This window comes from Calidris pugnax, unplaced genomic scaffold, assembly GCF_001431845.1.
Source record: "Calidris pugnax isolate Ruff unplaced genomic scaffold, ASM143184v1 scaffold111, whole genome shotgun sequence".
NCBI classification, from domain to species: domain Eukaryota; kingdom Metazoa; phylum Chordata; class Aves; order Charadriiformes; family Scolopacidae; genus Calidris; species Calidris pugnax.
This window is the reverse complement of record NW_015090872.1, coordinates 2225056-2250033: the sequence shown is the minus strand read 5'-3', so window position 1 is coordinate 2250033 and position 24978 is coordinate 2225056. Positions and strand designations below refer to the sequence as shown.

Here is a 24978-nt window from a genome sequence, read left to right as displayed (position 1 = left end):
TGCTGAACTGATTTCTACACACCGTACACAAAGAACTCCTGCGCAGCTCGGCCTCTTAACTAACTGCCTTGCTGAATATGTTACAGGTGCCCGCTGCTAAAAAAAAGGAGAGACCATGGGTTTTTTGGTTGTTGTTTGTTGTTTTTTTTTTTTTTTCCTCTGAAAGGAAGGGGGGAAGTAAATGTGTGGGTTTTTTCTGGCATATTGTGGGTCAAGCTGAGAATGTGGAAACCTAGCTCTAGTCCAGAACTTCCTGCTGTATCCTTAAGTCTTCTTTAATAAAGATGTTGGAAAATAATCTTGCTAACTTGGTATTTTTGACCGTTTTGATCTAATTTCATTGCCTGCATACCTAGAAGTAACATCTGGTAGAAGCATTTTTTTGTGATGAGTTTCTCTTTAGCTCTTTAAAATGCTATTGTTGAGCGACAGAAGCCTAAATTCCAGTTGGTGTAAAAATAATGGAAGATATATATTTTAAATGTGTATTGTTTATTATTTGCTAATTAATTCAGCAGTACAAAAGTACAATTCCATGATCGTGAATGCGAAACTCAAGGCAAAGGGAAACAAGAGTGACAAATTGGCATTAATCTTTTGTAAATGTCTGAAATTAAGAAAGAGATAGATCTGAAAGTGAAAAAAAATTACAGTAACAGTAACCAAATATTTAGTATTTGCTGTTGGTTGACTTTAGATAATTTCCCCTTCAGCTTAGATGAGCTCTCCATTACCCTTTCTCACACATCCTTCTAGTTGTGTGTTGAACCTACGCAGCTCTTTGTGGTATCACCCTGCTGGGACAAGGTACCCACTGTTTAGGTATCGCAGCCCCTACACTGGGTACCCAAGTTGAACTTTAAACTGAGATTTTCATAATGGCATATGTGTTTTTGGAGGATGAATGAATTCTGTGTTGCATCTGTGAACGAACACTGGATTCTTAAGATATTTAAATAGTATTGCCTTTGAGCTGATATTGGACATAGACATTTTCACATTATTTTATGAATATAGTATGAGTATTATTTTGAAAGAGTTGCTAAAGGGACTTGTACAGTGGCCAGAAGGTTTGATTCACTCCATTTGAAGATCTGATACTTCAGTCTGAAAAATGTGATTATCATCTTTGAAAAGACTTTCTGCATGTTTGTAATTTAAAGCTGAGACGAAAGTTAGAGGTTGGTTGGTAGCACAAATAATAATTTCTGATTGTTTTATTTACATCTATAGAATAAAAACCCTAACAGTGGAACTTAAAAACAAACAAGATGAATTAAAAAATGTGAAAGAAGATTTGCAGTATTTCCAAGAAGAAAAGGAAACTGCCTATAAGCAATCACAAGTGCTCAGGTGAGAACACAGAAAGAAATGCCGCTGTTGTGCCTCCTGTGGATGTGTATAGTCAGTTGAGAGGATTCAGTGGAGATGCAGGCACAGGCAGGGAGAATACTGTGAGTGAGAAGTGTTTGTGACCAGCCTAGTGTTTCTTGCTTCTGCAGAATATAGCAAGATGCTGTAGTGTTAGCAAATGTAACTGGAAAACATCATTGCTGATTGCTGATGTTATTAGCAACAGGATAAGTTCTTTATTAATGCTTGAAAGTAAGCTTGGACTTAGTCATTGAAACGTTATTGCTTTGATTTCTCAGTAAAAAGAGATTGTAGAGTTTTCTTAGTTTGTACATATACTTTCTAAATCAACATTTAGAAGGGAGAAATTTCTTATAAATATATTCAATGTACAACATTTCATATACTGAATTATTGTAACCCAATATGCTATGAATTATTATATAAGAGAAGAGTAGATGTCAAGTTTACTTTAGTTACCAAGTTTACAAATAGTATTTTGTCATATATCTGGTATTATTTTTGTCTTGCAGAAATACACTGGAACACCATTGCTCAACTCTGAACAAGGCTGTCTCACTGTTTCCTTTTATTAGAAGTGAACTAGACAGTATTAAAGAAGCAATCTCCAGTAATCTAGAGAACTGGGCTGCCCTGAAAGAAGAAATTTTTCTACAAATAAAAACTGTTAGCAAAGAAGCTTTGACAGGTAAATCGTCATCTTGCAGTAATTTTGGGCAAGATAAAATATTTTTTTGGTAGTTGAGTGTAACACAGTAAATTAGAAGGTAAAGTTAATTAGATTAATTTTTAATTCTGACATTAGTTTATCCATGTCCAAAGTAGTAGAAGACGCTATCTGCTGCTGTGGCACCATGTGACCGGGGTTGATCTCAGTCCAGTCCCTGTTGGATTAGTGTGCTGGACTAGCTGTTCTGTCAGCCAAGTCAGACTGAAATGGAAGTAATAGAAATGCTTACCAGGATTTGAAACATTTGAAATAATATACTTACTTAGGAACATACGATATGACTGCTACATAAAGGCCTGGAGATATTCTCACCTACCTTGTGTGTCCTATTGCCAGTTTTTCCCACATACTTATGTACACACAGGATACTATACAGCAATGGTATAATGTCCTTTTGTGGAGCTGCTTGAGGGTCCTCTAGTGCCACCCCCTCGTTGCGTGGGCAGAATCTACCTCATCCCTTGGGCGACCCACTGAGTACACGTCAAGTTGCCTTGAATGCACGAGGCACTGCCTAGGAACAGACCTGCACCCAGCATGTAGCAACTGCTCCCTCCTTCTGTTCCTTAGTAAGAACAAGTCATACCCAAATACAGCTGTCTTTATCTGAGGGGTCTTTGGGATTGAAAGGGGCACGGAGCAGTGGAGCAGCCCATGGGCTGAGAATAATTCACTTGGCCCACAGCCTGCTTCCTGCTCAAACAAGGGCAGCCTTCAGGAAAAGGGAGCAAGTCACAACTGATGGCTTGTTCGTGAAGGTCGTGCCCAGCCCTCAGGCTGGCGGTCAGACTTGAAAACTCAGATTTATCCTTGAATACCACTTTTGCTCTGCCTCAGTTAAGAGATTAGTTTTGCTGAAAAAAGTGCGCAGTGGTGTAATTACGGACTGTACCATCCAGAGTATCAAAGTTCACTTTTGCAACTTTAATGGTCTTTAGACATAATTTTCATAGGTGTATTCCTTTACTTATAGTTTTTCAGTGTGCTCTGTGTGTATGAGTTGAAGAGCTGCTGTTTGCTCTGGAGGTTAGTTTTAACAGGGTTATAAGGTAGCAATGAAGTCCGTGGGCTGATGTCATGCTTTCTGTCCTTGTGAGAAGGAACATAAGGGCATGGTGGGCGACGTGCATCTCCTGAATCACTCCTCTAGTGAAACTGTGTGAACTGCAGTGCAAATTCACAGCTTAAGTGAAACCTGCATGCCCAGAGCTTCATTTTAAATAGTAGCTCCCCAGTAGCCTATGCTTCCTGTGGAATTAGAAGTAATTTTTAATGTTTTCAATGATTGCTTTGTTCAGACTGGAAAGAAATAAGTGGGGCAGCTGTGCTGCAGGAAGGAGTAAGCACGCATCCCACTGAGAGCGCCTGGGTCCCAGCAGAGAGTTTGGGGCATCCTGAGCCCGGGCAGGAGGGTTTGTGCCTGCTGAAGATGAGCGTGACTGGAAAGTCACTCTTTAGTATTCCGTTTTTGTAAGAACAGTTAATTTAAATGTCAGTGTCAATATCACGTGTTTTGATTCATGACTTCATCTCCTAATTAGACTGAGCACAGAAAGTATTGTGTGCCCCTGAGGATTCCTCTCTTCCTGTGCTCATTCTTGCCTACTTCTAGCTAATAAAGGGAGTATGAACATGCGTTTCTGCAGACATCTTCAGGTTTAAAGAGATTCATAATGCTTCAAGGCTTCTTTTCTGGAGTATTCCTTGTTTTATGTGTTGTAATACTGCAAATATATAGAATATCTGTATGGAAGCAGAAGTGCAGCCTTTCAGGTTCTTATAATAATTAATTATATATGCCATGCCAAGGATACATGCCATGTATCCCTGACTGCATTCAGCATATCCCACTGAGAAGAGTGCCACACGGTGAATATTACATACATCCTTAAGTTTAGCTTTCTCAATCAGAGCAATTTAGCCCCACCTTTTTTCCTTTTTTCTTTTTTCTTTTTTTTTTTTTTTTTGGCTTGAGAGTGCCATTCAAAAGCTTTTATGTTCTGTTTTATGAGTTGTTCATTATTAACATATGGTAACATATTAACATCTGGTGGGGTGGGGTTTTTTTTGTTTATTTTACCTTCCTGTTTTTGCAGCAAGCTTTTCAGAACTTGTTTTTTTTTTTTTTTTTTTTTTTTTTTTTTTTTGGCTTGAGAGTGCCATTCAAAAGCTTTTATGTTCTGTTTTATGAGTTGTTCATTATTAACATATGGTAACATATTAACATCTGGTGGGGTGGGGTTTTTTTTGTTTATTTTACCTTCCTGTTTTTGCAGCAAGCTTTTCAGAACTTGTTTTTCATTCAGATTTTGAGAAGAAAACTGTTACATGAGATGCAACTCTATGCCTAGACCAGTTTGCTCAGTTAGTTTGAAAATAGCTTAAAAAAGCCCTCGTATATGTACATTATTTAGCCTTGGTTAATTAAGAGCAAGTAAAAGGAAATATAAGAACTTAAAATATTTTGGTATTTACGTTATTTAGTTTAACAGTAAATGGATTTAAGTGTGGACTAGTTAGGAAAGATTTTAGTAATGGAAATATTTGCACCACAGAAAGAACTTAAAATTTGCACGAGTGCAGCATGTGAAACACATGTGATAGGTGACTTGACAATAGAATTAGACTTCATCTAACTTGAACATTGTGATTATTAATGTAGATAGAAGTGATACAAGTTCTTTGGACAACTGAACATTTAGGGCTGTAGTTGGAGAAGGCACAGAAAAGAATTGCAACTACTTTTGGAAATATTCAAATGTACTCATTAAGGATAACTGAACTCAGGAAAAAATAGGAAAACAGAGGAGACACTCTGTACCCCACCGATGATTTATTTATTTACCTTGCAGTAAAAGCTACCTGGGAAACTTCCTGGGCTCAGCTGCTCATCCATGTTGAAGAGCTGATGAGAGATAAGAGTGACAAAGCCTGTCTTTAATGTAATGAAGATGCACTTTGTGATTAGTTTAACAGCAGTAGTCATCTAAGGAGAGAGAAAATAAAATGTAATACACATGCCCAAACATCTTCTGAATGAAAAGTTTCAAATTGAGCTTTAGCAGAGGCTAATCTTCTTGATATCTTCTCAAATTAGTTTTAAAATGAGTCTGCAGTTGTTTTTATATGTCAGCAATGGTTTGTGTGTCTTCTTAAGAGGAAAAAAGCTTGGATCCAAATATCTCAGTCACCTGTTGTTATTTCATGTGGAATATATATGTATTTTAATTTGATTTGAGATCTTAGGGGAGATCCATATTATTGCTTAGAATAAAATTTATCTTATTTGTCAATAATATGTGTTTGGCTAAGTACAGGTTATCTGTGTAGAGAGATATTGCACAAAGGATTTCTTTTGGCCACCTACATTCAGAAGTACATGGTTTACACTGATCCATAACCAAACTAGGGTTACAGAACACTGAAGTCCTGAGACCGTAAATCAGTTGTAATACTCTTTAGCAAAGAAAGTAAATTTCACAATAGTTGATTTTTTTTCTTTCTTTTTCCTCCTCAGAAATACCCAAATTGAATCAAAAACTAGCAAAATCCCAGAGAGAGAATGAATGCCTCCAAGAAAAGGTAAAACATCTGACATTGGTGGCTGACACAGTTGAGCTGAAAACTCAACAGCTTCAAACTTCACTTCAGCAAGGGAATGAGCTACAAAGTAGGTGCCGAGAGCTACAAAAGGAAACATTAGGTAAGATAATTTTGACATTTTGAGCAAACTTCCAAGTGAAATGAAACATAATTTTTATTTTTTTTTTAAAAGCACCTAAGTTGTGGCTGTTACTGTGAAAGCACTCAACAGCTCAACTCAGACCCAAATAAAATGTAGATCTTGTGCAGTCAGAAAGACCGTATGTCATTCTGCGGAGTCTATAACCCTGCTGGGAACATGAGTCAGCTGCGTGGGGGAAAAAAATGAAGGAAGGGAGGAAAACAATGAAGATGGTGGTAATACAATTATGCTGTTACTTGTCAATCTTATGTAAAACACATGTTCTCATTTTGAGTGGAAGGCCAGGCAGGATTTTTGGCTATCAGCAACAGAACTGAAAAATAGGTCAGGCTAAGCTGGTCTCTTTTCTCCTAGGTTCATTAAACTTGATGATTTGCCCTTGATAGTTTGTCTCAAGACTCTGGAGAGTCCTTTTGAAACTGTAAGAGTAGTGACAGCACTTGAAATTATAATAGCTCATGAACTTTTTTGAGACAATGATGCATTGCAGAAAGATTATTTATATTAGCATCTCCTGAATCTCTTTTCTTTTTAAAGCGATATTGCATTCATAGTGCTGGCTCAGAGGCATTTTAAGACCTTCAGAAAGTATAGAGGTGGTGCTGTTCCGGGCACAGTTTTGAGTCATCAAATTGGCATAGTAATTACCATGCTGCCTTATGCACAGTATGTGATGTCAAATTTAAAGCAGTAGCACTCGATGTTAGTCATGATGAAGGAATTTCACTGATCCTTCGATACCAGTGATAATATCAAATGTGAGACTGCAAAGTAGAAGGCTGCTGATACCATCCAATGAGTTATTAACCCGTGTTGCTGAGGGCAGCCTTTATTTTTGTCACTGTATAACAATACTGTTAGGAAAGCTCCAGCAGTGATGTGTTTGAATGGTAGAAATGAGCAGATAACTCTATGGCATTTTACAGACGGTGTTTGTCTAAGAAATAGATTTAATACATCTTCTTTTTTGGGGTATTTTTTCAAAAAACTAACTTTGAATGAATGCAAAATCAGTTAGAATCTTGTCAGAACAAAATCTTCTGTGGATTATTCACAGCATTCACTTTTGTCTGTCTTTATTCTTGAAGATTTGCTAAGTATTGTAGTATCTTAAAATCTTGCCCATGATATTTTTTGGTAGGCTCGTTGTCTGACTGTAGCTCCCTCTTGTTACTTAGTCCTCTGTTCAGAGTAAACTGTGGCAGGTGGGAATTGGGAAGAGGGTCACCTTAAAAGTGTTTAGCTGTCAGTCATTAGCCACAGTATCTCATTCTGAAGACCTGAGTAAATATAAAGAAATGCTTCAATTCTATTTAAATTTCCTTTTTCAAGAAAATCTTGAACAGTCTGTTGGACAGTGTGGAAAAACTGTATGTTTTTCTTTAGTTTGTATGTAAAAATCACTAGGACAGTTTTTGGTTTTTTTTTTAGAAATCAGGAAATAAAATTCTGGTAGTACAGAATTAATATCTGCTGTGTTGTTATTTTTTTTTTTTTGCAAAAAAGTAAACAAGCTCAATATTATATGCACACTTTATATATATTAAAAATATCTATTATGTATTTCAGAAAAGAGCCTGGGTACAAAAATAATAATTAAAAAGGCAAAATTCCAAATAAGCCCAAGATAACATCACTAGAAAAGATAAAATTGAAGAAACTAACTAGTTGCACTGTTTGACTAAATCATGTTGCTTCTCCTAAGAGCAGGAGGTCAGCTGTGACTCCTAATGTTTTACTTGAAGCTTGTTTGGAAAAGATGCTAAAATTGCATTCATTTTTGTTGAAAAGACAAGTGTGTTTCTGCTCCATTAAGAGATACATATCATATCAAAATGATATGTGTATATGTCTAACTGCCAAGTTTGACTATTATAATGCCACAGTCTGAAATTTGGAAATTACATACTTATTCTATGTGTTTTGTTTCTTAATGTTCACTTTCTGTCTTTGCTTACGCTGAAGTAGTCCTAGAGATGGAGCTGAGAGGCTCTTACCGTGCTAGAAATCGCTCAAGCAGGTAGTATCTCTCAAAAGACGATGGCCAAGGTGACTGGCTCAAAACCGGCATAAGTGTCGCAGGTTCCATGGTAAAACTCACAGCAGTGATTTATCGCTGTTGATGAAGCTTTGTTTTCTCTGTTATGGGGTAGCACTTACTGAAAGAAAGTTTGTTTGGTCTTTATTCTGGTCTTGTGCCATGTGAAGAAACTGTCCAGAAGTTCAGTCCTACAACGGCCTGGATATCCTACTAGAAATGCCGATAATCACAACGATTTGTATGTCACTTTGAGGACGACTGTCACAGAAACTCTGTTCACCAATGTTTTGGTACACACTTCTTATGTGCTTCTGTCGTGTCCTGTTTTGGTCACACTGCATTTTTCAAGAAGCAGTGAATGTGAAATGGTCAAATGCTCGCTGTGCCCTACTACTTGGCTTTCTTTTGTGTTCAGTATAACTGGAAAACTTGTTTCCACTTTCTTGTAGGAATATATTATTCTCTGTATAAATAGACACAAGTACTGATAAGTTTTAAGCAGTTAGATCATTTCTTATTTACCTTTCTCTAGAAATCTGAGTTTCTGCAATATTCAAAATAGGTCTACCACTTGCCTGTCTTGAGAAAAATTTAATTATATTTGACATGCCTTTTTTAGGTGGAAGAATTAGTCAAAATAAAATAATCTCAGTAAAAAATAGCTCCTTCTCAAGTATGCTTTGACATTTTATTTGTGTTGAAAAATGTTTTAATTTTTTTTAATACAAAATAAAAAACTCACCAATGACACAACTTAAATTGTCGGTACTAGTACGCGGACTGTTGTAGTTCCTCAGGAACAGTCCTTTGTGCGATTTCCACAGTCGTAGATTTTACTTTTTATAAGGTGCCACGTTCAAGATAACTCAGATAATTTTGCACATTACTGAGTTAAACTTTTCTGGTGGAGTGGCTGTATGTGGGCATGTGAAACTGTCTGTGAATTCAGCAGTAGTTCACATGCATTCTTGGGAGCTGGAATGTTGGCACTCGCTGCTGCTGTAGAAAGGCTAAAGTCCATTTAATTCAGCATCCTGTCCTCACCCCTGAAAAACACGCCATGGTTCAAAGGAGGGAGCAGGAACTCTAGAACAGCAATTAGAGGATAATCTGTCTTCCTTACGTGTCTCATCTTGATCTAAGAGGTCCTTGAGCCTAATCAGACAATCTGTTAAGCTTTGAAATATGTGGTTTATTATCGTTACATAAAGTATTTGTATCGTTACATTTATGCTAATATGAAATTTACCCTTAGTTAGAATTCCCTTTTCGATTTTGTAAAGCTGTTTAACTTCAGAAGTTTCTATAAGCAATGAGTTCATAGTTTGTTCGTGTGCACTGTAAAATCATGCTTTCTTCCTGGGTTTTCCCAACATTTAACTCCATGGAAAATTGTCTTTTTCGTATGCTAGAAGACCAGAGAAAGGTACTCCCAGTGTGTAACTGTTTATTTTTTTAAAAAAAAAAGATTATTTGGTGTGTTATACGTATATTTTGAGATACTTGCATAGCTTTCTGGCTCATCTTCTCAAAATTCGAATTTACTTCCCAAAGTTGTTGTGTTGCATCAGACCATCTAATCAAGCAGTTGGTTATATTTAGGCTTTAATTTCTTGCCTTTAATTGATTATGATATTAACTTAGGGCACTAACTGTAGTACCTACGAGTGCCACATTGTGAGCAGGTTCAGGCTAGCTCACTTTCTGGGCTGAAAAAATCTGAGCTTACAAAGGAGTGCCTGTTCCAGAGGCCCTATTCCAGTTTGTGGATCATCTTGCCCTTTTCTTCTTTTTTTTAATTTTTTTTTTTTTTTTAAGTATTGCTGTATAAGAAATCTAAGATTGCTCAACATTTCCTATAAGATGATTGCTGTTTTCAGTGGCTCAAAATATTACCAAACTTAACTAATCAATTGTTTTTTCATATTAATTCCAGTAAAAATGGTCATAGCTTTCACAGGGATGGGATAGCTGGAAAAGTCACTGGATTTTATGATGTCTTACTCTGCAAAAAGTTTCTTGAAAACCCCATGAACCTTCAGTGCTCTGAAAATGAACTTCGAGACGGGAGGTTTGATGGTGTTCTTGACACAGAGAACCAAGTTAGCCTGACTTCTGAGCCTTTGAAAACCGAACAGGTATTTGTTGGTGTGGTGGCCAAACTCTCTGTGGTTTTGGATTTGTGAGTCTCCAGAACACAAGGGCTGGGCAACGCGTTCCCAGGCCTTGCTGCTTGTGTGCCCCTGGGCAACAGGAGAGCAAACAAGGAGGTTGTCTCCGCTGTGTGCCCCGTGCTGAGCCTGGGGAAGGGAGCAGCCTGGAGCGATGGGGCAGAGACCAGCCTGGGAGGGCAGAGGTTGGAACGTTGTGACAGGGACATTGAGGAACTTGGCTGCCCCGGCTGCTCTGTAAAAGAGCTGGGGAGCACACGCTGAGCAGGGAGATGCCAGTCCTGAATAGCTGGAGTTCTTTTGTCCTGTGTGGTGACAGACACAGTAATCCTGTGGAAAAAAAATAGTACGTGTTTATAACTTGAATGAATATTTTGTAATGCGTAGTTAATAAAGCATGAAAAAACAGCTGATATTTTTATATGTTTAACTGCAGCACTTGCCACAATCACTAGTGCAGTTTTTGAGTGTTGCACTGTTTGTATCTTCTCCTGCACCCTAACCTGCAGACCATCGTTCTTCAGTGAGAAGCATGATTAGGGCCATTTCCTTTTTGGTTCAAGACCTGAAGTTTACTCTCCCGTTCTTGTTTTGAATCATTCCCAGAATCCGTGATCATTGCAAGGTATTATGGAATAGTGTTCACAGAAGGAAACCAGGGAGATCTGCTAAAAGAAATAACGTGGTTTGGATAAGGTAGCTGTGCTGTGTGGTGGCTGTGAAGAAGGTGCTTTCAGCAGCTCGTGTCGAGAAAGAGCTAATGAGCATGGGACTGGAGGCAGTGTCCTCATCTCTGCTGCAGCCAGGGAAGTGCAGCTTTCTCCAGGCTGAGGAGAAAGATGACTACAAAATGCTGTATGGTTACGCACAGCAGGTACAGAAGGAAAAACAATAGAGTTTTTTCCTTTTCCCCTCTGGCCTGGTTCCAGATGAATCATAAGATTAGCAACGGTTTGTTGCGTTGTGTGTGCTCAGCTGAGCAACAGGTCCCGTGTCCTTCATGGGTGCTTCGGTTCTAGTTTCTGTTCTGCTGTTGCCAGTGAAGGGAGGGCAGCGTACAGCCTGTGCTTTTGATGTTACCCCGTGTGTCACTGGAGCAGATCGAAGGTGTTAATAGGAGTGAGGCTGCAAACTGTCCCCTCTCCCTGCTGTCCTGGCATCTCAGTTGAGCACACACCACAGCTCACTTTCACCTCCTTGCTGTCAGCAGGAGCTAGTGATGTTTTTCGCAAGAGAAAAGTTGATGAAAATATCCCCTTCACCTGCTTCTGATGAAAATTTCCCCCTGTCCCATGGATTTATAGCTGTGTCAGCACTGCTGGTGGATTTTGTTTCTCATTTTTGTGTTCTATATTAATGATTTAAGAAGCTGTACATTGTAGTTTCTCTAGGGATGAGATTGAATCCCCCTCTGATGGCTGGGTGTTTGAGGCTGTAACTGGTACCACACACAACATTTGTGCGTATGCCTCCTTTTGTCTCTATTGCTTCCATCCTGCCTCCAGCTTCCTCCAGGGGTGAAGAGTGCTCACTGACTCTTCTTCCAAAGGGTATTAACAAGACTTGCATATCATCTAGTGAGCTTGTTGACCTTTATAGGAAATTGCAAAGTATAGACATAATTATCAGCAACCCAGGTGGTGAGTATCGTGTTTTAAGGATGGAATGTAAACTTACCATTAACTGTTGCTGAGCTCTCTCCAAAATTAGTTCATCCAGAATCCTTCTCTGGGGTAACTGGGGGAGGATGTTTGTGATTCAGCTCTCACCAGTTTCGGTGCTCTTGGAATTCAGTGTTAATATAAGTGATTATAGAGTTCTGGTTTTGACGAGTGGAAAAAACTTGGGTTTATTGAACTAAATAATCATTTTTCACTTTGATGTGACATAACTGAAAGTGAAGACTTGACTCTTGGAAGAAGCCTAAAATTTTAGAATATTCTGAAGAGGTTTTATTCATGCTAACATCTTTATTATTTTTTTTTCCACTGCTAACATTGATAGGAGACCTAGCCGTGAGCCTCCATCTATGTTTTTGTTGTGTTTCTGTCTACTTCAAAGGGGTATTTTGGAAGCTGCTTGTTTATGTTTATAAAGAGATTTGAAAATTTACAGTGTTGTGCAGAGCTACTCCTTCCCTCAAGAAGTCTGTGAAGTGCACTGCTACATTACCTCTCTTGCTCACTTGCCCTTCTAAAATATGTTTCCAGAGAAGAGGGCTTAAAAAAAAAAAAAAAAAAAAAAAGGCAATTTTAATGGGTTCACTTAAAGTTTATGCGGATAAACCTGGTTTGCTCCCATTGTAAAGAGAAATGAAATCACGCTGCAAATAGCAATTTTAGCGAGAATCATTAATCACCTCCTACAATAAATACTTCTTTGTAATTCAACAGCGGTTCTGAAAGGCATTCTCTTGGAAAAGTCTGTGAAGACGCAAAGGATTTTCCTGGAAAAAAAAAAAAAAAAAAAAAAAAAAGGGCATATGTAATGGGTTCACTGAAAGTTATCTCAGGGGTTAGTGTGACTGTGTGGATTCTCAGGCATCTCGGCAGCGTAATACTTGAGCAGAACGGTCACTGTGACCGCTGCTCATCATGCTGTGCTGTTTGACTCACTATTTACTTATTTTGCACGTCAGGTTTCTTTTTTAAACTGCGTATAATACAAACTTGAGATAGCAGACATTTTGTGGAGAAAACACAAATAAAACATTGTCTATGGAATTCATACAGGATATTAGGACTCTGTGAAATCTTAATGAACAGTTAAAATATCAGCTAAGCAGGTCCTTTTGTGAAGCATTTTAAAATTTATTTTTATGAATAAAAAAAGTAGCAGTTTGTTTATAATAAATTAGTTATTAAGAAGTAATAAAATCTTCGATGTGGATATCCAGAAGGAGATCACAAGGCAGAAGAACTGCTGGCTCAAGCATTTTTATTCTACCTTTCCAGAATAGATCAGTTAAACACAAATCATTATGTATTTGAAAAAGTCTATCTATATGGAACTCATTGCTGAATTGGGGTAATAAAGCTGGCTAGTGCACTGGTAATAAAAATATTCTCTTTGAAATATGATTTTCTTCTTGAAATAAGCATAAAATATTATATGAGTTGCCATTGTATTAAAATAAATCAGTGGGAACAAACAACACACTTGTTTTTTTCTTTTATTACCTCACTTGATCATAGTGAAAATAAATTCCAATTAGTGGATTTATACTATATAAAGTCAGTGTGTAGGAAATCAGCCACATCTAGAGTGTCCATGGCTTGGGGGTGGGGGGAGTTGATTTTTTTTTTTTTCTAGTTTGCTTTTTTCTTTCCCCCCACAAACTACTTTGAAGCTAATATCCCTCTTTGCTACTCAAATAGTTCACCTCTCCAGAAAGAAACCACCCTACTAGTAGTTCTGATTTGCATGTTTGGAAAGGATTTTCCTTTTTGCATCCATTATTTTGAGGAGTTTTGCGTATTTCATAGAATTGTAAATTTTTGAATATTTCATATGATAGCAGTCATCTACAGGAGTTGAAACTAAGCATTAGTTGTTACTGTTGTTTCTTCTCATGACTTCCCAAAAATTATCTTTGTGAGTTATGTTTTGCCAAAGAGGTGAAATTGATTGCTGGTTTCATAGCACTTTTCAGACTCACAATGCATCATCCAGTTAGATAGAGATGACAGGTCTTGAGAAATGCTCAACGCAGGGTAAGGTCTAGTGAATAATTGTCTAATCAAATAGACTTGCAAAAAAAATAAAATCAATAATACCTTGTGAAGAGCTACAATAGCATGTGCTCCCTAAAGAGAGGAGCTGGTATCTGTGCTTTCATTTTTATTACCAGTCAAATCCTTTCCTCCACTTAATCACAGATATAGAATAATTTTTCTTCATAAAGTCCTTGCAGTTTTTCTTCAGCCCATTTATAGTTCCAGGTTTACCTCTGTAAGAGTTTAAATTGCTGGCTATGTGCATGAAATCTGTCTTTTAAATCTTTTGATGCTACTGCTTCATAGGCTACTTAAGTTACTAAATATAAATTTAGCAGTGGTCTGCTGACATAATAAGACTAATGAGAGATGATTGAAAAATGCAGGCAGCTGTAGGAGTAGCTGGGTAGTTTCAGTGGGGAATGTTAGCGCTCTTCATGGAAAGAAGGAACAGTATTTTCATCTACATGAAGTGTCTTTAATGACACTTTAAAGACCGCTTTGAAGAGCTTTGCAAATCCAAAGAGGGAATAGTTTCCTGTAGTTCTAGGTAGGCTGCAGTTCAAATATCCACTATTCATGCTACAAGTACTGTTGAAATATTTTTTTATTAATTCCAGCTGCAGTACTAAGAATTTGAAGGGTGAGATCTGGGGAATGTAGTGTTGGTGTTTGAACAGAATGTGACAAATGGGTTAGACGAAGCAATGGCTCATTAGCACTTTTCAGCAGTCTCTTACAGTGGAAGAGGAAGCAGATGAATACGATGGAAAAAACAGTGTCCTAGTTCTCTTCAACTAGGTATTGGGCTAATGCTGTGTTTGACTATGATTCAGTTACAGAAGGGCCTCACTTTGCTTCTTGAGGAAAAGCAGGAATCCATGTTAAAGGAAATATATTTATGTTTTGTTTCATCTGCTTGGCCTAAACACTGAGGAAACAAAAAAAAAATTGGTCTCCAAGGAAAATTAAGGTCAGAAGCTCTGTTTTTCTCACCTTCAGTTTTCCCAGCCAATAGGTAAGTGGCAGTATTTCAACTCAATTTTAATATGTAGGGGCAGCAGGCCTGTAGGAATGATTCTGACACATCCCAGTTAGTTTTGACTCAAAAAGGCAGGAACGTATACAGAAAATTCAGGCTTAAAGAGCAAATCCTCTGAGGCCGAAGTGTGAGCACTGACTGTGGCTGAGCAAATACCAGGTAAGCAGTCTCTCTGATCTGCAGAAGAGCTTGTAACGTGTCACTCACGCACTTGGAGAGTAGGGGGAGAGAGAGGGGAGCAGGGTTTGCTGAGATAATGTTGTTTCTCTAATTAAACATTTTGTAAGGTCTTAAAAAAGATTGCTGTCATGGTGTATGCAGTTGCTGGCTTAGTCACCTTAGGCACTGAAGGTGTTCCAGATTTGTACCACTCAAAAAAATTCAGAATCTAGTGCCTTCTCTTGCTTTTTCTATGCGAACGTGAAAGAACTAACATACTAGTTCAGACCTGAGGTCCAGAAAGCTCAGTCCTGGCAGTGGTCAGTAACATATGCTGGGGGAGATAAGAAACAGGCGCTCCTTTTTCTGGCACATCCTCCCTGTTCCTGGCAGCTTTTAGTGATTTAGAGACTTCCTGGTGGCACTGGTCAGGCCTCCAGAAAGGATGTAAATCTATAGGGCTGGAGTCTGTCCCTGGGCCCTTTCCAGACAGGCTTGTGCTTGTGAGTCACAAACAAAAAGAAATGCTTTCTTGTGTATACAGAAAATAATTTATCTTACAGAACATAGCACATGAAATATTATAAATAAAAATAAACAGTTCTGTGTGTGCAAGGACTTTGAGTATTTAGTTAACATCTTTGGTTTCCTTAGAAACATATGAGGCAAATTATTCCTAGTGCGACAGTAATTTTTCATGTATATATTTCATATTTCTTACAGCTTCTCTACTATGCTTTTTAAATAAATGTGCTTAAAAGTATCTGTTAAGTGTACAATCAGAATTTGGTCTAGCATTAACGTTCTAAGAAAACATAAATATTTGTATCCCTTTTGACACAGCTCACCAGCCAATATTCAGGGCCTCATAGGTTGCTCCTCACAGGGAGTAGTTTTAAAGAATTGCAAAGTTTTAAAGAATGCCTACATCCTCCTGTTTCCCAGAATACTAGAGAAATGAAGCAGCAGGAGCTGGGTTCCAGTCTGTCTTGGCTGGGGCTTTGTGCAGTTCTCTCCATTTCAGTCTCCTGCCCCTTTGCCAGGTTTGAGCTCCCACTATTTCCCCGACCCCTCAGGTTCTCTGTTTCTTTCTGCCTGTCCCTGTGATGGTGCTGGGCGGCATTTACCCCATTCTCCCTCTGCCTCGGTTCCCTTACAGCAATATTGCAGCTCCTGCCTCTGAGTTTCTGTTCCAGCCAGTCCCTCCCGTGCCCGAAAGAGCTTAACTGCTGCTCACCATTTCCCGAATGAAGGACATTTCTCACACCCACCAGCCTCAGGGAGGTTTTGTTCAGTCCTCCAGCGTGACATACTATCTTGATCTGAGGTAATACAGGGAGTGTCTCACAGGGTACTTGTGTTCATGGATGTATGTACTACGTCTCTGAAAAAGATTGATCCTAAAATGAGGTTAGTTGGGCAAAGGAAACTGTATCAGGACCCAACAGCGGTCTGGGAGTGCCTGGAGGGGAGGGAGGAAGGTGGTGGGTCCATACTCTCCTGGGGGATGGGAGGTGGTCAGACAGGGGACACCAGGCACAGCTTTAGAGCTTCAAGCTGGACCTTGAGAAAATCAGGTTCAGCAGAGGGTGTTGCAGCATGGGCAGAGGCTGCCCGAGGGCGGGGGGAGCCTCCAGCCTTGGGGGTCTGCAAGGCTCAGCTGCATCAAACCACAGATAACCCAGCCTGGTTTTGTCGGCGGTGCTCCTCTGGGCAGAAGGTTGAACTCTGCAACCCCCAGCCATCCCTCTCCGAACATGTCCCCGGCTGAATCATAATGAGAATTTCATAAAGCTTGATAAAAGAAAAAGATATTTTAACCTGAGGTTCTTCTGCAAGTAAAGAGTCACACATGCCCTGAGACGAGGTGTTTCTAGTCAGCAGGACCGGAGGGCGGCACGTGCAGCTTACACAGCCCTGCTGCTTCTCGGTGAGAGCAGGAACGGGACTGCCCCAGCGCCTCTTTCTCATCAGTGACTGGTATGGTGAGTCAGAGCTTGGCTTTGTTTAAACCAAACTATTTGCCAGTTGTTCCCCAAACCATGCTTAAATAAAGGGAAAATGAAACTACTTTCTCCCCGTGCTGTTTTCTATGTGCTGTAACGTAGTGGTGTGGTTAGAAGTAGCAAATCCACTTGTTTGTGATCCCGTGCCAGGTAGTGAGAAACGGACTGTATTTCTGAAATTGGAAGCAGATGAACTTTGTAGACGTGTGGTTATTCTCAGGTAGGCACAGTCATTTTACACCAGAGACTTAGTGATACAGAACGGATTCATACTGTGACTGGCATTGACCTAAAAAAAGCTGTGCTGTTGAGTTTCTGTATACCAGCAGCTGAGCAGGTGCTCCAAAGGCAGAAGGGTCTCAAGTAATGACTGGTGTCTGCGCGTCTCCAGTGGCGATAGCTATTGAGATGTTCACCTTAACCTCTTTAGAAAGTCCTAACCACTGGCAACTAGTCTTCCTTTTCTTACACACGTATAAAACACTGAGCTTTGGTTTAAATGAGACCAAAATTTTCAGGAGGAGTCTTGGATTTTTGTAGGTTTTGCAGGAAAAGTAGAAAATTACACAGTTCTATCACACGTGCTTCTGAACTTATACCATTGTGAAACTGTTATGAATTAGCTGCAGAATCGATGGCTTCCAGAGTGGCTGCTTACTCAGTGTGAATATAGTTCACAGTACTTTTTTTTTTTTTTCTTATTTTTTTCTCACTGAAAACTTTACCAGTTGTTGCTATTTACAAAGCAAGAACTGGAGCCTTCATTCAGCACTGTGCCATTGGCCAAGCAGCTGGAGAGGAGGCAAACTGGGTGGCTAAATTCCTGAAACCCATTTCTGGTCAGACTCCGTGCTCAGTGTTTTGCAGACACTGGGCTGCATCTATGGGAATTTTCCCAAATAAGAGGAAACAGTCGCCAACTTTAGCTGTGGTTCTTTGGTTCTTCACGTCTTTTAGTGCATGTTCCGTGCTGTGCCTCCTCAGTCTCTGTTTTTATCACAGGTCTCACTATATGGAGAATATGATACTGCTATAACACAAAGATTTAGGGGAGGCAGTCTTTGCCTTAGCCCCTTTTTATACCCGTTTGAAGGCAGGGCTGATCACATGTGTGCCTGGAAGGTTACTCTTGACTGCTCTAAGATGTGGTGAGATCCACTGTGAATCACAAAGATAAGTAAAATGAAACATGAATGATGTTGAGATGGACTTGGACTGAAGGATTCTTTAAAATGTGGTAGTTCTTAAAGCTTTGGAATGAGCATCAGTATTACAAGGTATGAATGCTTTTTGTTGGTTTTGCATATTTTGCAATAAGCTTTATTTTCATTACTGGAGAACATTTTTTCATAAGCATTTGACTATATTTTTCTTTATTCATCGAGTTTTCGGTATAAGTTTCCATTTGTATTAACCATTCTCCTTATTAGTTTCCTCATTTTACTACTTTTTTCAGACTCGATTGAAATCTGTATTATTTAGTCTCTGTGGGCGTGGGTCTGATCCCTCAGACTTTTTGCTAACCAGCTCCTGTTGACTTTGGTGGGAACTCTCTCTAGAGAAGACTTGCAGAAACCAGCCATATAATTGAATCCATCTCCTTCCTCGTGAAAAACTCCTGTCCAATGCTCAGTCATTGCGAAAACTTCTCAAAACAAATAGAGTAAAAGAAGGAACAGAGCTGAAAGAGACCACCCAAAGTACTAGAACCAAAATCAGCATTATCCCTCTCCTTTTTCTGTGTTCCAGAACTTCTGTCCATAATCCCGCGTCTAGGAAGAAGCAAAAATACCACAGTATTAATAATTGACAGAGATCTTCTATAATAACACTTTTTATAAAAAAAAAGCCAAAAAGGGATGTGTGTGAAAAGCTGCTTTGTAGCAGCCATCCCCATGTGAAGAAGGGCAAAGGGCTCTCCTTTTTGTGGTGTTGATCTACAGCAATTTGGTCTTAATCTGTTATAACAAAGCAGTCACATTGACAACAGCAAGTTCTACTGCAATGTTAGATTGTTCCCATATGTTCTGCCTAACATCTGCTTGGTGTGTGAAGCCAAAGTTTCTCCTTTTTCTATAGGCATTCGGAGCCCTTTTCTTCAAAAGGCAATGTCAGGATGAATGACAGGAAATTAAAGTTGAATTATTTAGCTTTGGAAAAGTGTACAGAACAATACATTATTGAAGAATGCCCAGTTGAAGAAACTAAAGTAAATGAAAGTAGCTGCAGGTGGTCTAATCTGTGTACTTGGCCACAAATTTCCATTTGTAGAGAAGGCGAAGATGCCAACTCTGAGCAGCAAACACTGCAGCCTGGTCCTGTGTCTATTGTGCATTTTTTTTAGTGCCGATAACAGAATTTGGACAATATAGTGACTGCACGGCTTTGGTGACAATGGGAATTTGTCAGAGAAGTTTTAAAGCAGCTGAGAGGAAGTTTTGGCAAGAACACTGTCACACAAACGCAGTTTTTAAATAGCTGTAAGTTGTCAGTGATTTATCTCTGTGGGTTCTGATCAACAGCAAGCGTGGGTGCTCAGTGGCTCTTTCCCAGGGAGCTGAGGGAAAATGTGGTTGGCTTTCCAGGCACAAAACTGAAACAGTGTGAGGGTACTGAAAGGTTATAAACCACTGGATCCCGGTGGTTTTGACAAGCAATTAAGCTACCCTGACCGTTTACTGTGGTCATGCACCCTACCACCAAAGTTTAGGTGCTGTTGAAAATAGCTCTGTGGAGGAGCTTCAGACCACCTTCCGTCAATTTGAGGAGCACAGTCAAACCAAAGCACCTGGGGACTTGCTGTCACAGGAATGGCAGGGACAAATAGGGATAAACGCAGGCTAACAGTTATTTAGTAAATATTATTTCAGGTGTAGTCAGCATCTGGTGCATCAGAACAGGGGTGCAGCCATGAATATCATCTGGGAATGTCCCCTAATCCAAGCAGGAAAAGAGAAGGTACCAGTATCCATTTCTTATTTTTTCCTTCCAGGAGTCAAGTTCAGCAAGTCTGCAACCCTTTTTAGTGCTGATTGCTAGTCCTTGGTCATACCCAGCTTCGAAGGGCCAGTATGAGGAATACTGAGAAACTGTAGAATTTGCCAGATTTGTTCAGGAAAATTCCTTTCTCAGCCTGCCAAGCTGCTAATTGCTTAACTCATCACCTAGGGAAACATATAGTACTCATGGGTTAAGGAGGAATGGGGAGAGCAGATAAAAAACCTTTGAACCAAGTTTTAACTGACTATTTTGCAGCAAAGTTGTGGGTGCTATCAAACAGGATTACTGCTGCTGAGCACCGTGGCCAGGGAGGTGACCCTCCTCTTTGGAGGCATTTTTTCTTCACCTCAAGCCTCTCCTAGCCCTGCCCTTGCTGCAACGCACTGCGTTTTATGGTGGGAACACATCCTGTGTCTGCTGCTGCTGAGACCCGTGTTTTTGACAGCGGTGGCTCAGTCTTCCTGAGAGGTCTTGGCTCTCCCCCAGCCGACTGCGCGCCCGGACAAGTGGAACCGCACAGATCCTTGTTGTTCTCCTGACTCTCTCTGTACAGAACCTCCTCTTCGCCTCTGGGGAAACGGGGCAGGGACTGGTCTGCGGAGGTAATAAATGCCACTTGGAACAGAGTGCGAAGGAAGTTTAACTTAACTTTTGCCAGACCGTGGCTTGATTTATGTGCGAGGCTTAATTTAACTGTTGCCAGACCTTTTCACTTTCAATTTCTTTTCAATATAGTCATGGGAAAACATCCCTCACCACAAAGCTAGAAGTATCTTCTTCCTATATGATGAAGAGGCGCAGTCTCTATGGGTTTCTGAGGCTTTCTTTTGTCTAAACGCCAATGTATGGTGCTCTCGGGTAGAACTGTATGTAATTGCTCCTTTTGATTCTTTAAGTTTATGAAAGTCTGAAGTAAATGTTAAGTATTCTCTAATTGAATATAGATAGCAGTTAATTATTAGCAGTAGGTAACAGTAAATACAAGTGGATTATTATCTATGCTTATAATGTCCTTCTCCTTTTAATATATGCAATTCCCCAAATGCCCAGAATGTCAACTGTGCGCCGTGTATTTGTAGTTCATCTTGTCTTGAAGTTTTGTGGCCTATTTCCCTCTTGAAAAAGTAAAATATAGCATTCTGTGAAAGACAATTTCTGGAACATACTGGAGCATTAGCTTGCACCGATCTAGCTACGTTTATTTAGTTTTTGCATTAATTCATTCCTGTCTTCAAAGATAAAATTATACCTGGTGAATGTTTAGCGCAAATAATGTCTTCTTTATATATTTTATGAAATAGGAAAAAGAAATTCTGAGTTGTATGTTGTTTGACAAATCTGAAAGTTGCTAATAACTCGTCGCAATGCTGTGTAGTTGGACATGCCTTGCTTGGGTGCAGCAGACCTCCCGCATCTGTTGGATACCAAAAGGCGCTTTTGACAGTTCTATGAGGAACACCAAGGAGATGGGCAGTGATTTCATAGTTTCCTTCTCTTTTTAGACCATTGATTGCTGACAAACTCTGGGAAATGGAAAATACACATGACTATTCTTGGGTTTTGATATTATGCAAATAATGTCAAGTGTAGAAAGACTTGTGACTCTCTTCTGATCCCACTCTCTGAAAAAATGAGACTGCTGATTGCAGGCTCCCCAGGTTCACAACTGGGGAAAGTTGTGAAAGTTCTACAACTTTGCACTAAAATATTTTTCATGCAAATCTATTTGAACAGAAAAAAAAGCATAAGGTATTCTTGTATTTTTTTTAAAGTGTTTTAGCACAGAACTATGGGGACTACTCTTTTCTTTCTTCCCATGCTGCATCCTCAGAAAGGCACAAGGGCTTGGGAGAAGAGTCACGGGTGAGCTAGATACCAAAAAAAGGTTCCTGGGCAACCTATGCCTTTCCTGGTCCGAGCTCACACACAGACAGACCAAAAGTGCCCAGTCACTGCTGTGACTTCAAGGCATGTCCAGCTACACAGCATTACGACGAGTTATTAGCAACTTTCAGATTTCTATCAAACAACATACAACTCAGAATTTCTTTTTCCTATTTCATAAAATATATAAAGAAGAGGTTATTTGTGCTAAACCTTCACCAGGTATAATTTTATCTTTGAAGACAGGAATGTATTAATGCAAAAACTAAATAAACGTAGCTAGATCGGTGCAAGATAATGCTCCAGTATATTCCAGAAATTGTCTTTCACAGAATGCTATATTTTACTTTTTCAAGTGGGAAATAGTCCCCAAAACTTCAAGACAAGATGAACTACAAATACAGAGCACACAGTTGACATTCTGGGCATTTGGGGAATTACATATATACTCCACGCACAGTAGCAGCACTTGATGAAAAAGTACAATTACAGAATCATAAAATCATTTTAGAGATGATACCACTGTGATGCTACTACAGTAAGTTTCATTTTCTAAGTGTCTTTTTTTTTAGAGTCTTCCCAGAAATGATCCTTGTGTCATTTGTGTGTTCACTCCTTCAGTAGCAGTCATGAGAAGTGTTTGGGGGTTTGCGGTGTTCTGCTGCTTAATGCAGAAATACTGGCACATCCATAAAATTGACAAAAATAAATGTAAGTTTGTGGTTTTGCCTGGTCAGTGATTAAGGACATATTTTTATTTAAATACTGTGGTTTCCTGATTCTGATTTTCTTTTTTCTTTTAGGACAATTAGTCACCCAATGATAGACAAAGTTCTTAGTATGGGATTTTTAGTCCATGTTTCTTTAGGGGAAATGCAATTGGAGCAAACAAACTGATTCAAAGCCTGCTAGAGTTTACATTTTCAGCATGAAGTGAATTTTCACATACATTTGGCTGTTCCATTCACTGCTCTGTTCCTTCACCATAGTGGTGACTTATTTATGAAGCATCGCCCGCTATACTTCGGGGTGAACGAAACAGAAAAATCGGTTCATAAAAAGTTGGTATTATTGGAGACCTGGAAAGCAACATGAGAAAATAGGCTACTTCAGATATAATAGTCCCTGAAATGGAAAAAAGAGTACATAATGCAAACGATGAAGCAGAGCCTGGAGGGGTTGGGGCGAAGAAAAGATCTGCTCTGGAGTCTGGAGAGGGCTTGCTGTGCTTCCCACCACGGCCCTGGCCCTGCTGAGAGGGGCTGCTTTTCCTGTTGGAAAGCATTTCAAGCAGAGTTTCTCTCTCAGAGCTTTCACCTGTATTTCCAGGTGAGATAAATTACTTGTATAATCTCAAGAATACATTTTTTTTTTTTAAGAATAGCATATCATTATGGACTCTTGGATTTCCAGATCTGGGACAGGAAAAATTCCATGTGAATTACTGTTCGCCGTTTTTCAATATAATGTCACAATGTTTACATTTTATGAGTTAATAACCTGCAAAAGCATTGGAAAAATAAGAAAAATAATGACTGGAAGTAACCCATTTTAGACCTTTCCTCTAATTGTTGGTTCTCATGGAACACTATTGATTTCTTACTATATGATTTTATATGTGTGTATATATATACACACATACTATTTTTCAGTGTGATACTAATATAAACTATATGTGGTGAATAAACACGCTTTTTACTTTTTCCCAGCAATACTGCTCTTTTCAACCTGTTGAAAAATTGCTTTTTCTGTGATGCCTCATGTTTTGCAGAGTAGGACAAAAAATAAAGGTGGATGACCCCAGTTTGAGCGAGCTCACTGCGTGCACAGCAAAGGGTGCCATCGGCATCCCCCACGTGCTAAAAAAAATGAACAGATTAACTCTGTTCTGAGGATCTATGATGTCCAGGTCCATTTGCTTCTGTCACTGAGGGCTTCTAATGAGCAGCACTTTGTGTGAATCCACTCTCATTTATTAAAAGGCTTTTTTTCTCTAGAATATCTATTTACACTCTTCTCTTTGCTCTCTTAATTACATGGACTCTGACCGATGTGAATCAGAGTAGAAGCTGTTTCAATGTTAAAAGATTAGTGACATGGCAGTGTCTCTAAACAATTGCAAAAATGAATGTATCTGGACTGCATTAATATTTTTGTGTCTGAAATGTATAAACACAATGGCAACGGTATTTTATACAAAAATATATTTTATCTGTTTTGTTGTCAGTGGCAAGAGGTGAACGAGGTTCTATAATTCTACTGACTTTTGCAAGGTCTTGGTCAAACCCAAAGACATTGTAACTTTCTCGTTAAAAAGTCATTATAGATGCTGATAGTTTGGGAATGTATGTAACAAATAGTGTGTACTTTACCCTAATCTCTTCCTGATATTTTTTTTTTTTGTTGTTGTAGTCTGAGATAATAACCAGCTTTCCTTTTCACTTCATTGAAATGTGGGAATCAGTTACAGAGTAGCGTTTAGCAAGATAAGGTGTAACATGGGGGATCACCAGCAGGAAATCCCACACTGGGATTATCCATCATGGCAGTAGTTGCTGGAAATGACTGAAATAGGCAGGCAGGAAAAGTTACCAAAATTCAGTGAGTTCTGATGTCATAAATGATAAATTTAAGAACAGGAATCACAGATTTGGCTTCTTTGAGGGTATATCAGAGACCGTGGAGAGGTTGGGTTCTCTTTGTAGCTGTTCACCTTCAGAGAGGAAGTCAGCTCATCTAGTTTTCTGTTGCATTTTGAGGGAAAAATCTTGGTTGCAAGTGCAAGAAGATTGGTTGCAATGTTCTTTCTTACATTTTTTTTCCATCTAGTTTATGATGCTGTCTTTTTTGTAGAGACAACTTTGATTTCAAGTCATTCTTATGTTTTCTTGAAAGCCAACTCTCCTTGACCATAAATATATTTAGATATGTTCCTTAGGATGAGAATCAGATTAAGGTATGTGCTGTTATGTTGGTTAATAGGGCTTCAAATTTTGAAGCTATGACTATGCTTAGGATTTAAAAAAAAAAAAAAAGAAAAGAGGAGGAGAGGAAATTTCTTGGACATATAACCGTTTAAGAAGGTTGCAAGCAGATTGAGTTACAAATGG

At 39.1% G+C, this 24978-nt stretch overlaps 1 protein-coding gene across 2 annotated transcripts in view; it reads left to right on the top strand.

Annotated features, from left to right (window-relative positions):
* Window positions 1–24978, top strand: part of LEKR1 (leucine, glutamate and lysine rich 1) — a 69084-nt gene that overhangs the window by 24263 nt on the left and 19843 nt on the right. For both annotated transcript variants that reach the window (XR_001412501.1, XM_014946063.1), the window contains exons 3-5: window positions 1234–1353; window positions 1887–2062; window positions 5622–5807. Coding sequence is in view for 1 of the 2 variants with exons in the window: in XM_014946063.1 (XP_014801549.1) it covers window positions 1234–1353; window positions 1887–2062; window positions 5622–5807 (482 nt within the window). In the remaining variant the exon portion in view is untranslated. The remainder of the gene's footprint in view (window positions 1–1233; window positions 1354–1886; window positions 2063–5621; window positions 5808–24978) is intronic.